Raw genomic sequence first — 12,450 nt, 5'->3', positions numbered from 1 at the left:
AATAATCATAAGTACATATTTATGAGCATCCGGGTTTCCGCGTCTTGTATTTTAACGAGTTACTGTATTTGGCTATGTTTTGCCTCTGGTTATTAGTAAGTCAGCAATTCGTCTTAGGCACGTGCTATGAATATGTTGCTTTGTGAATTGTTTAATGAATCTAGATCGGATGGTCAATTTATTCATTAACGTATGGTTGAAAATTATTCCCAGTTGTTTGCAAGTTGGTTGATGATGTTTAAAATTTTTTTTTCATTCCAAAACCTAACCTAAGAGGCTGTAAAAATTTAGAAACTGTTAAATACTCTGATTATGAATGTTTGATAAAGAAGAGATAGGCTTGAATTGGAATCCTGTTAGTTTATTTTACGAAAAAATTGTAAGTATAATTTGGGATAAATTTACATTTTTCTAGTCTTAGCTAAAAGTGTATTTTACTTCATCCTCACATGTCCACTTGCATTTGATCCATTTGATTGGAATTGATATAAGTAAAAGTACTTTTGGTGTTGAATCTAACCGTGCAAAGACTATATTTACATGTTGATCAGCATATTTGATAACCATCTCAATCAATATTATGACTTATTTTGGTGACTTACGTAATTAGAACTTCAATTTTTAATAGCTATGCTTACAAGGACCTTGTTTAACATTTAATTTTTTTTAAACTGGCTATGTACTCTTACTCCACACGACTGTGGGGTGTTATGTTGTTGATTTTGATATGTTTATTTTTTTTTAAATTTTAGCATGAATAGTAATATCAAATGGTTCATGGTTCCTTGGATTAAGGCAAAGATGTTTGAAATTTGTTGGAGTCTGGCTTGAAATTTTATTATTGTTTTCTTTGTCTGTTTATTGTTCATGTGATGGACCGTTAATTTCTATAAATAACGGGTGTTCAATTTTGTAAAAAAGGATGGATTGAAAAAATGTGACATGATCTACATCATTTAGGTAGTACTTTCTGATGTTGCGAAAGCAGGTTATATTAGGACTTGTTTTGGTGATTTAGGTACTTAGAAGTTCAACATTTTAAGTAGCTACGCTTGCAAGGACCTTTTTAAACTTGATTTTTTTAAAAACTGCTTATGTACTCTTACTGCACACGACTGTGGGTGTTATGCCTTTGTACTCTTACTGCCTATGTACTCTAATTACATTTTGATTCTCATTTTATTCATTAATGTATGGTTGAAAATTTTTTCCAGGTGTTTGCAAGTTGGTTGACAATGTTAAAATTTTTTTTTCATTCCAAAACCTAACCTAAGAGGGTGTCAAAATTTATAAACTTTTAAATACTCTGATTATGAATATTTGATATAGTAGAAATAGGCTTGAATTGGAATCCTGTTGGTTTATTTTAAGAAAAAATTGTAAGTATAATTTGGGATCTATTGACAATATTCTAGTATTAGCTAAAAGTGTATTTTACTTAATCCTCACATGTCCACTTGCATTTGATCTATTTGATTGGAATGGATATAAGTGAAAGTACTATTGGCGTTAGTCTAACCGTGCAAAGACTCTATTTACATGTTGATCAGCATATTTGATAACCATCGCAATCAATATTAGGTGTTGTTTTGGTGACTTACGTAATTAGAACTTCAAATTTAATAGCTAAGCTTCCAAGGACCTTGTTTAACATTTAATTTTTTTTTAAATTGCTATGTACTCTTACTGCACACGACTGTGGGGTGTTATGTTGTTGATTTTGATATGTTTCTTTTTTAAATTATAGCATGGATAGTAATATCAGATAGTTCATGGATCCTTGGATTAAGGCAAACATGTTTGAAATTTGTTGGAGCCATTCTTGATATTTTAGTATTGTTTTCGTTGTCTGTTTTTGGTTCATTTGATTGATCGTTAATTTCTATAAATTACGGGTGTTCAATTTTGTAAGAAATGATGGATGAAAAAATGTGACATGATCTACATCATTTAGGTAGTAATTTCTGATATTGCAAATAATTGGAGCCTAGCAAGCTGGCAATATTAGGACTTATTTTGGTGAACATCTATGCTTCCTAGGACCTTGTTTTACTTAATTTTTTTAAACTGCCTATGTACTCTTACCGCACACGGCTGTGGGTGTTATGATGGTGATTTTAATATTTTGTTTTTTTTAATTAACAGCATAGATAGTAATAGCACGTGGTTCATGGATCTTTGGATTAAAGCAAACATGTTTGAAATTTGATGGAGCCTGTACTTGATATTTTAGCATTCTTTTCTTTATATCTTTCTTGGTTCATTTGATTGACCTTTAATTTCAATAAGTTAAAGATGTTCAATTTTTACGAAAAGATTGATGCAAAAAATGAGATGGCTTTTAGCGGTGGCTTTAGTAGATATGAGTAAGATTGGTTGTAAAAACCATAGTTGCATCATGTATCATGTCTAGGTATGTATGAATACATAATTATCAATCTTGGATGTTGTAGAGAATCGTTTTAAAATTTAGATAATAATACATAGTTAGACAGAAACAATTTTTGTTTCCTTTTGAAATTTTGCTAAATAATGCGAGCAGACTAATATAATGAAGGTGAAACAATTTACGTTTTTGAGTTGACCTACAGCAGTTATGAAGGATTTGTTTTCTGTTAATATTTTACAGTGTTAATAATAATAAGTAATTGTTATCAGGAATTGGGTGGGTTCATTTTGTAATCGGAATGCCAATTTTTTAACTCGTTATTTTATATGGAGCATGTTATGACCAATGTCAGGCTCTTTGTTGTTTACTTGAATTGCGCAGGATATTTTGTTGGGCTGCCAGTGATTTCTTTTTTTTTTTGGCTGTTTTTTCAATTATAGTCAAATGATAATGTGTGTTTTGTATCAAGACTTATGGTTGAATGTTTCCTGACAGGCAAGAACCTGCTTTGATTTTCACCTGCTGAGCAGCATTTTAATGGGAAAAAAGGTAAGCAGTACTTTGTGTTAACAAATGTTTGATTTTTTTTATTTCTAATAACTTGTATTGTGTTGCTTAACAGAAATTAGTGGAGACGCGATGTTCTCCATGCTACATCAACGGGATGATAACCCACTTGCAAGAAATGAATGCCGATGTGAAGCTAGCTGAGATTGATTCTATTGGGTTTGGCTTTGTGAAGCAGATTCCTCGCTGGGCAGTCAAGCAGACGATAATGATTCAACTGGCCAGGGCTTATGATGTGGAGACAGACACACTTATAGTGGATGTCGGCGACATTCCAGTTAGTTCTGAGTTAATAGGAAGGGCGTTGGGGATACCCTCCAATGGTCAGCTCCTTATATTAAATTGTGAATTTGTTGTCATATATTTTGCTTTGGGTTTTGCTCTTAGGTATGGTTAAATTTATTCTATTTGCTTGTTTCAATATGAAATGTAGCGGTTGACATTCCGAAAATAGAAAAAAAAAATCTGGCTCACCGGGAAATCAAAGAGCAATTTAAAAAGAAGACAACCACTCAGCTGTGAGACTTTGTTTATGCCTGTCCTATGGAAACAGAAGCGGATAGGATTAATTTTAGAAGGTACTTCATATTGGTGGTCTTAAAGACGTTCCTGTGTCCAACCAGCCAACAAACAATTTCTCCATGGCACATTCCTCCAATTTTGGATGTCTTAGATCCAAGCAAATTTAACTGGGCACAGAAGACATTCAAGTGGCTAGGGAAGGCGATTGAAACACACCAAAATAAGAAGCTTGAAACCTGTGGCGACTGCATGTTTGCCCTAATGGTAAGTTTAATTGTTCATTTAGTTATTTAGCCCACTTGCGGTAATGATGAACTAAGAAATCGTACAATCTTTCCATCCAGCTCTTGTACTTTCAGTGGCTAAGGCATGGGCCACTAGAGCGCTGTCGAGAAACGGAGCCATGGTTGACTGCATGGACTGCATCAGAACTTGAAAAAAAGGCAAACAATGTAATTGATGAGGTACTAGGATGGATGATATATTCTCTATTATAATATAATCAACCTAAGACATTTATTATTTTCTACCTTGGGCTTTTGGATGAGCGTTTCGTAAGCTCAGTTGACCCTTTGATGTTAGGGTCCCATCGGAAAGAGGGCCAAATTTCGAGAGGATCCAAAATTGCAAACCAGGAAGAAGGGGGAGAATATGCAGCTAAAAAAAGAGCGGAAAGAGAGAATGCAGAAGTAAAGTGGCTCAAAAGGTAATGTGTCCTTTGCAATCTAAAGCACGGGCAACATTAAAGTCATAGGCGTTTAGATTAGATTATAACTTCTGGTGTTTATTTTTAATTGCACAAATGGACTCATGCTCCTATAGAATTTGGATGCTTTATAGGTTCCACAACAGTGTACTTGTATGTCGAACTAATTAAAGTTGGTATGTGGAATTGTCGCTTAATGTACACAGGAATGCAAGGAGGCATCTATTAAAAATATGGACTATAAGAAACCAGCTGAAACACCATCAAGGACATGTGAATCAAAACTTCTTGGAAGCCCTACAGAACCACCAGAGGTGAGTTCATCTTAGTGTCTACATGTGTTGGCATCATAAATTAATTACTACGATCTACTATTGATGTTTCTTACGAAGTGAATTTTCTGTTGTGGTCATGAATTTGTATGCGAGTATATAACATAGTTGTTTCTTTCTAGAAGCATGATAATTTGGTGTATATTTCATATTCAGGAAAGCAAGATAGGCACCCGAAGAAAGCTGCTGGTCGTCAGACCCAAATTCGGTAAAGGCAGCCATACAGCACGTGTTGTCGAGATGCGCAACAAGATGAGTGCAGTTGTTTCTGACTCCGATGACGACAACCACGTGCCACATGTTATTCCAAAGCGCCGTTTATTTGATCACAGCTCAAGCCTGACAGGTGAGCACCTAAATTAGGATGCCGAACAGTTTGATGGGCCGCAATTTGATCCAATTACACCTTCCACAGTAACAGGGCAAGTAACTGAATATGATTTTGACAGGTAAGCTCTATCATTTTACATCTGTTGTAGATATGTAATGGATGTATCTTGATTTACATGTGCCTTACATCAGAGTGATAAATGAATTGCCTTATTTTGTTGACTTTAATGCAGAGAGTTTGATTTGAACTTCGTGCAGTGTCCAGAAGTCGAGGAGATATTGGTAAAAATTGAACAGAAGAAATATAGCAATCCTTTGGAAATGAAACCCCTACAGACCGTGATGCCGAATAAGTCACAGTGCCAGACCCCGAGTCCCGGAAGGCCTAGCTTTTCACTGGGCTTGACACAACATGAGAAGCCACCAATCACACCCCCCATCACACCAATACATCCAAGTCTTAAAGATGTTAAGTTAGGAGAGGAGAAGGAAGACACGGTCCGAGATTGGATTCTGAACTCTTCCCTCAACGAAGATGAGCTGTTGGCAACCTACGAAGGTAGGCCATATCTTCGGCTGTTGAGGAAGGGTCTATTAACATTGAAAGCATGTGGTTGGGTTAACAGCAACGTAAGTGCTTAATCTCGATGTTTTAGCTTCACTTGTTGCATTCTTCGTACACTTTATATCATGGTTTTAAATTTTACACCGCAGATCATTCAATGGATGTGTTACGCATTCAATGATGCACAGTCCGAGAGATTCAAACTTGATTTCTACTGTGTTTGTCCAGGCATATTGGTATGAATAATATAATATTTTCACAACTTATTGTAGGCACTTTATAACTGACTGATCCTCCTACAACAGGAAACAGTCATGCAACCGCACAACCTCAAATCATTCCATAACGGGCCAGTTGTGGTGTATGAGGTATTGGGTCCAAACTTTGGAGAGGATTCCAGATTCTTTAACAAAGTGGATGCAGCAAAAATAAAATTGGTGAGACATTGATGTATTTTACGTTGCATGACACAACATATTTAGACGAGAATGTAGTTGTCTGTGTCAATTAGTATGCATAGTTTGCTAGGTGTTTGTTGCATATGTAACACAATTCTTGATGTCTTTTCTTGATCGGCCTGTTGAGTAGTGCTTGTTGAATAGAATCCATCATAATTAGGACGGGGGATGTATCGCCTATTGGTGCCCGTAGATTGGGATGATTGTTTCACTTGTGCGGAATTTGATCTATTTATGCTTCATGGTACACCATACGTTTAATGTTTGACTATGTTGTGACGCGTGAATTTTTGTGACAGTGGTTTATTCTGATGTGTTCAAAAGGATACTGGTGGCTGTATGCATTTGAAGTGACAAGGAAAAGGATTGTGGTAATCGATAGTCTTCATGATGAGGCACCTGACGATGAAAGGAAGAAACTAGATTCATATGCGGTAAGATCAAACACTTCTTTAAGCATTATTAATGAATATATGTACCATTTAAAACATATGCTAAAGAGAGATTATTGAGTGATTTTCAGGGACGGCTAATTGAAGACATGGCTAGGGTGGCCATCCCTACGTATGACCGGAGTCCAAACGGTCCAGTGTGTGCGTATGCCAAAGTCCCCATGCAACCAAACGGGTAAGTAGTTCAAACTAACAAATCCAATAAATGATCATTTCGTTAGTGGGTTTAGCATAACCATTTTATTGATGGCATCGGTTTTACTTGATTATCTAGTTGGGACTGCGGTATCTATGCCATCAAATTCATAGAGACATGGAATGAAGATTGTAACATAGATGAATGGAATGATGTAAGTTAACATGTCGGTCTATGTTTTGGTTGTTTTTACCATCTCATGTTAATTTGAAACATTAAACAACGTGCTGATATTTTTAAAAACTACATAGGAAATGCTTCTGTCAATGAGATGTGAGCTGATGTTAGATATTGTCATGGGAGCCCATAATGAATCAATCCAGCTGGTGCGATCTTTGTTGGAGCAGAAAGACGGACGTGTTCGCCGCAACCGTCAAAGAAACAAGAAAAAGGTGGTAAAATCACCCTTCACAGCACCAAGCACAAGGTCATTGATGGAAAGAGTAGGACAATTACCTGTGAGGAAGACTCGGAAAAGGAGAATGCGATAGTTGTAGAAAGAGTGGGAGAAATACCTGTGAGGAAGACCCGGAAAAGGAGAATGCGATAGGTGTACTTAGTTTTCAAACAATACTCTCAAATCTTCTTAGCTTCTTTTTGTGTCCATGGGTTGGAGTTTTATTACAACAGAGTTGCTACATTATCATGGCAAAATCCATTTATATGATTTATTTCTATTGCAATACATTTGGTTTTGTTGCATGTAGTTAACGATTCCTAAAAGCTAAGTGTAAGGAACAACAAAGGTATTAAGCGGATCCATCCACACACAAGGTGAATCAACCTAAAACTGAAATAACCATCCACCCAACTAATAAATCAAACATCTGCCTTGTACTAGTTGTACCTAATAACAGACAACTCTTAAGTTTTATAAATAAACATACGAAACCTATAGAAATAACCATACTCTATCTTACTAAGCCGACCATCCGCGATATACTACTAACACACCATTCGTAATATACTCTAAAAAAAACAATTCGCAATCCACACTAAAAAATCATACTGGCACAAATAGAAATAACCATCCACGAACCTGAGCCAGTGAACATCCATATTATAACTATTGTAAGTAATAACATGCAATTTTGAATCCACACTAAAAGTAACCATCCACTCACCTAGTGACGCGAACATCCACATTATAAATCCTGTAACTAATCATTTGTCATTCGTAATCCACATTAAAAGTAACCATCCAGTAATATATTGAGGTGAACATCCACATTATAACTCGTGACTAATAACATGCCATTTGTCATACACACTAAATAACCATCCAAAAACAAATAGAAATAACCATCTGCAAACCTACTAAACCGAACATCTGCTTTATTTATCTTAGTTACTAAGACACTTGTTGTATATAAAAAAATAACCATGCACAAGCCTAAGGAATCGAACATCCATACTATATGACATTTAAAGAATCAAAAACAAATAGCTAATCCGATAAGAAGTAACCATCCAAACACCAGAAAAATAACAATCAATAACCGTAGTAAAGCGAACATCCTAGACATGCCACTCGAAGTTAAAAGCACACAACATCCCAAATTTATTAAATGGTTAAAATACAGATTATACGACATGTATTTATGCAGACAGTATTCTACAATCAGTCAAACGACATCCAAACAAATATAAACAGACCAGATACGTGAGTAGCATCAAGATAATGCCATGGAAATACCAATTTCATAATTTTGTTATCATAGAAAACCTAAACAAAGAAAACGACCATGAAACATACATATTGAATTGTATGACCTAACAAAAGGGACCTCTAATATAACATAATGGATGCAGTATCGTAAACAATCTAGGTATTGTCAAAGGAGTTTAACAGCGACATGAATCCACCAAGTCCTTGCTTTGCAATCTGCTGAGCGGAAGCCTCTGAAGCTTGATTTGCAGCAGATTCTACACGATTATCCTGAAACAAACAAGCTCAATCAAAACCAACCCACTATCGACGTAATAAAAACCGTTGTAAAAGGGAAGTTTAACTTTAATTCCTATACATACCTTGCGTACACTCTTCCGCTTTCTCTGCATGGATTTTCTGATTGATTTATCCAACTCATATCCTAGCCTTTTGCCTTTTGGACGACCTTTAGTGGTTACCTTTGATGGGGCCTGAATGTCCTCTGTGCCGAAAACGGTTGAAGGGCCTGTGATGATGCTATTGTGTGCAGTAGCGACAGTGTTATTTCGCATCTTGCCACGGTAATCTACTAGTTTGGCCCTTGCATCCTCTAGAACATTATGCAGCATGTCTGCCTCATCATCACAGTCCACGAATTCCTGTGCAACATTGTAGAAATGTGCACACAACTCTCTGAATATGTTGTGGCTTTCATTTGAACGTCTAACGTCGTGGCTACTCTTAATGTAGGTGTGCTTGCGCTTTATGTTCTTGTTCCAACGAGGTAAAACATAGAAGGAAGGTACCTCATTAACTTTGTAAGATGAAAGTACTACAAGACAGTGGCAACATAATATACCTGCACTCTCGAACAAGATGCAATCACATCGAACCTCGTGTGTCGAACGATCAAAATGGACGTCAAACGTAACATATCGAGTCGTCTCATAGACTTGTATTTCCTCTTCCACTTTTACCCTAGTGAAGTTGCCCTGTTCATCCACGGCACGAATAGTGCAATCAGCCTTCTTGCCAAACTCGGTTTGGACATCCCTAAACATTTTGTTGGTATACTCTTTTTGAAATCGTCTCTCGATGGCTGATCTAGTTGAACATGGGATTAGACCTCTCGAGTCTGCAGCATCGTCCTCCAGTTCCTTCTGCTCTTTCGTTCCTAGGACATTGTTGAACTCGTGGACGAACTGGACCAAACTAGTCTTACAATTTAAGTATCCACCAAAGAATGAATGCATACCCTCACTCCGCTGCGTACTCCTCATGGAAGCCCATAATTGACCCTTGAAAAAGATAGGCACCCACATGTGTCGGTCCTCAAACAGATCTAAAAAGGAAACAAACCCACCAAAAAACAAAACCATGCATAAGAACATTTTTCCAGAATATAATACAAGAACACAACAACATTTAAGCACTTCCGGCACATGATTTTTCTAAAAAGACACAAACCTGATAGCCATCTGTTGTGATGTAAGTTGAACTCATCAATGAACTCAGCCCAATGATCCTCAAAATCCTCAACCGACTTAGAGTTCCATATAATGTGTTTCAACTCAGCATTCAACTCTTTGAACCTAGAATAACCTCCAAGCTTGTTGTGTATCTTTTGGGTTATATGCCATATGCACCACCGGTGTCGTGTATTGGGCAGGACCTTCTTAATTGCACCAAACATAGACTTGTATTGGTTTGTGATGATGCCCTTCGGTGCCGTTCCCATGTACTCCAGCCATTGTGTGAACACCCACTCAAAACTCGGGATCTCCTCACTGCCTAGCAGAGCGCAGCCTAACAAAGTGGACTTACCATGGTGGTTCACACCAATGAAAGCAGCGAACGGCAATCCATGCCTAAAGAACGAACAACTATATTTAGAAACATGAAACTAATAAAAAATAATAAAATAATTAAACAATGTGAACTTAAATACATTTTACCAGTTCGTGCTATATGTGGTATCAAATGAGACCACCTCTCCATAGTATTCATAAGATGCCCTACACCTTGCATCCACCCAAACTGCACTCGTAAACTTGTTATCCTCATTTATATTCACTGCGTAAAAGTAGTTCGGATTCAACTCCTTCATTCGCATGAAGTAGTTCAGCATCTCCTTGACATCTACGTTGACATTTGTGGATCGGAGTCTTGATGAAATATAATTCTTGACGTCCTTCTCTGAGAAGCCCAAGTTCGAAGGCCCACCAACTTTATTGGCTAATGCTAGAAAGGTCTTGTTGGGTCGAATGCCCGCCTCATCATTATCCTCAATGATACACTTCGCATGCATTGTTAACTCCCTGTTCTCGTGGTAGTGCACCGCCTTCCTAGTTGAACACGGATGCGAGTGATTTAGTTCAACCTTCAACAAGACCCAATCATGCTTTTCCCTATCGAACTTTGCATATATTCTTGCTCTGCATCCAACACCTGCCATTATGTTCTTCCGTATGGGTGCCTTGACACGAGACGCCCAGAAACCCTCCCGATTGCAATGGATAGATTGGTTGATCGGTTGCTTTGTCATTCTGTCAAAATTTGTGGCCCTTATCTTACTTATGAAACCAACTTTTTTTGCATAGGTCGCATAAAAATCCTGGGCCAACTTTAAATGCTCAAATCGCATCCCAACTCTTGGTATTTCATCATCAGCAAGGCAACTATGGTCTGGTAACTGCAAATCAGTTCAAAATAGACATTATTTCAGCCACACGACGATAAATGGTCTATTCAAACATACGGTTAACTAAAAAATAACAATAAAATAGAGTCCAAACCTCATCAACAAGTTCCGTGTCATCACATTCCAACTCAGTAATTTTCGTATATTCTATGGCCTACAATCAAACATACACAACGTAAGTAGATACTATAATAAAATGTCAACTAAATAGATTTTATTAATACTATATCCAAAAATATGATATTAAAATTTATTAATATGCATGAATTAAGCTAAAGTGGCACCTAATCAGTTAGTATTGTGTTAATTATTATTTATATAGAGAATGTATAAATCCACCACATATCAAGTATCACTACACAAACTAAAATAGAGTCTTCTACTACCATGTAAAAAGTCTCGTTATTAGCTCCTATAATTTTCCTCCATATTTATCCAAACTTGTTAGTGCATGCATGGTTTGATACCATACAGATAGGGATTGTAACAATTTTAGTCGCAACCATGTGCAAAATTTTCTTATTTAACACTATACATATATTCAAAACATGTCAGGGGACCTATTAAAAAGGTATTGTAACAATTCATCATATCCAGTAAATAAATTTTTAACTTCATCTTCTTTAGAACTTTTCACATGTTTCATTGAAATTAGTTATAAAAACTTAACAAGAACCCAATCTGTAACTAGTAAGTAGTAACAACTAACTAGTACATTGTATTATAACATTCCACCATTCTAAAAATGTAATTGTTTTCTCTTTTTAGGTAGAAAAAATTCAAACTAATCCTTTCACGGTATCATCCACTTATATATTACACTTTAATTAATAACCACATGAATGAACAAGAACACCATCCAAATTATTCCGCTTGTAACAAAATATCATAATGGATTAAGAAAGTTGAGCTTTTAATAACTATCTAATTTATATGAAAATAAACATACGACTAAAAGAAACAAGATACATTGTTTACCTTGTCCAACTGTTCACTTTCTCCGTCGAGTGAATCACCGGTAAAAGAAACTGGCACGAGACAACTCGGTTCAACGAAATTGTGCTCCATTAAAATGGTTGTGATAGGTGGAGATCTTGGGCTACAGGAACTGCAATGGTGGAGGCCTTGGGCTGCGGGGGCTGCACAGGGCGTGATCACGGTGATCGACGCCGGGCTGCATGGTGCACGGGTTGACAGGTGTGGTGAAAAAAAATTTTTTCCACTTGGGGGCTGCCGGACGTTGGAACAGGGAGGGGAGCGTGGGTTGTGGGTGGGCTGGGAAGTGAGCCTTCTTTGTTGGGAAGGAAAAAGAGAGAGGAGATATGGTGAGGATATGAAACGTGTGCTAGTTGCCTGGTTTCAAAAATATGATATTTTAAATTTTGAAAAATAGTTATTAGTATAATTAAATTAATTACATCATTAATTAAATTTATGAGTAATTTACATTTGTAACTCCATTGTTCATATTATTCACTAGGATTATTGTTCCCCTATACTTTTCCTTAACATAATATGTATGGGGTATTCTCTGGCCAGTCTTTGCTTCGTAGGTTGAGCCTAGAGTTTGAATATTTTGTA

General features: G+C 36.7%; 1 protein-coding gene across 1 annotated transcript; it reads right to left on the bottom strand.

Moving 5' to 3' along the window:
• LOC107640120 (protein FAR1-RELATED SEQUENCE 6-like) lies at positions 8,343–11,937 on the bottom strand. The gene is made up of 6 exons (XM_016343671.2): positions 11,848–11,937; positions 10,964–11,023; positions 10,124–10,860; positions 9,636–10,036; positions 8,549–9,510; positions 8,343–8,456 (listed from the first exon to the last, which is right to left on the bottom strand). The coding sequence occupies exons 1-6, from the start codon at positions 11,935–11,937 to the stop codon at positions 8,343–8,345; spliced, it is 2,364 nt and encodes a 787-aa protein (XP_016199157.2).

Source organism: Arachis ipaensis, chromosome B05, assembly GCF_000816755.2.
Source record: "Arachis ipaensis cultivar K30076 chromosome B05, Araip1.1, whole genome shotgun sequence".
Classification (NCBI taxonomy): domain Eukaryota; kingdom Viridiplantae; phylum Streptophyta; class Magnoliopsida; order Fabales; family Fabaceae; genus Arachis; species Arachis ipaensis.
This window is presented reverse-complemented; position numbering and strand designations above follow the sequence as displayed.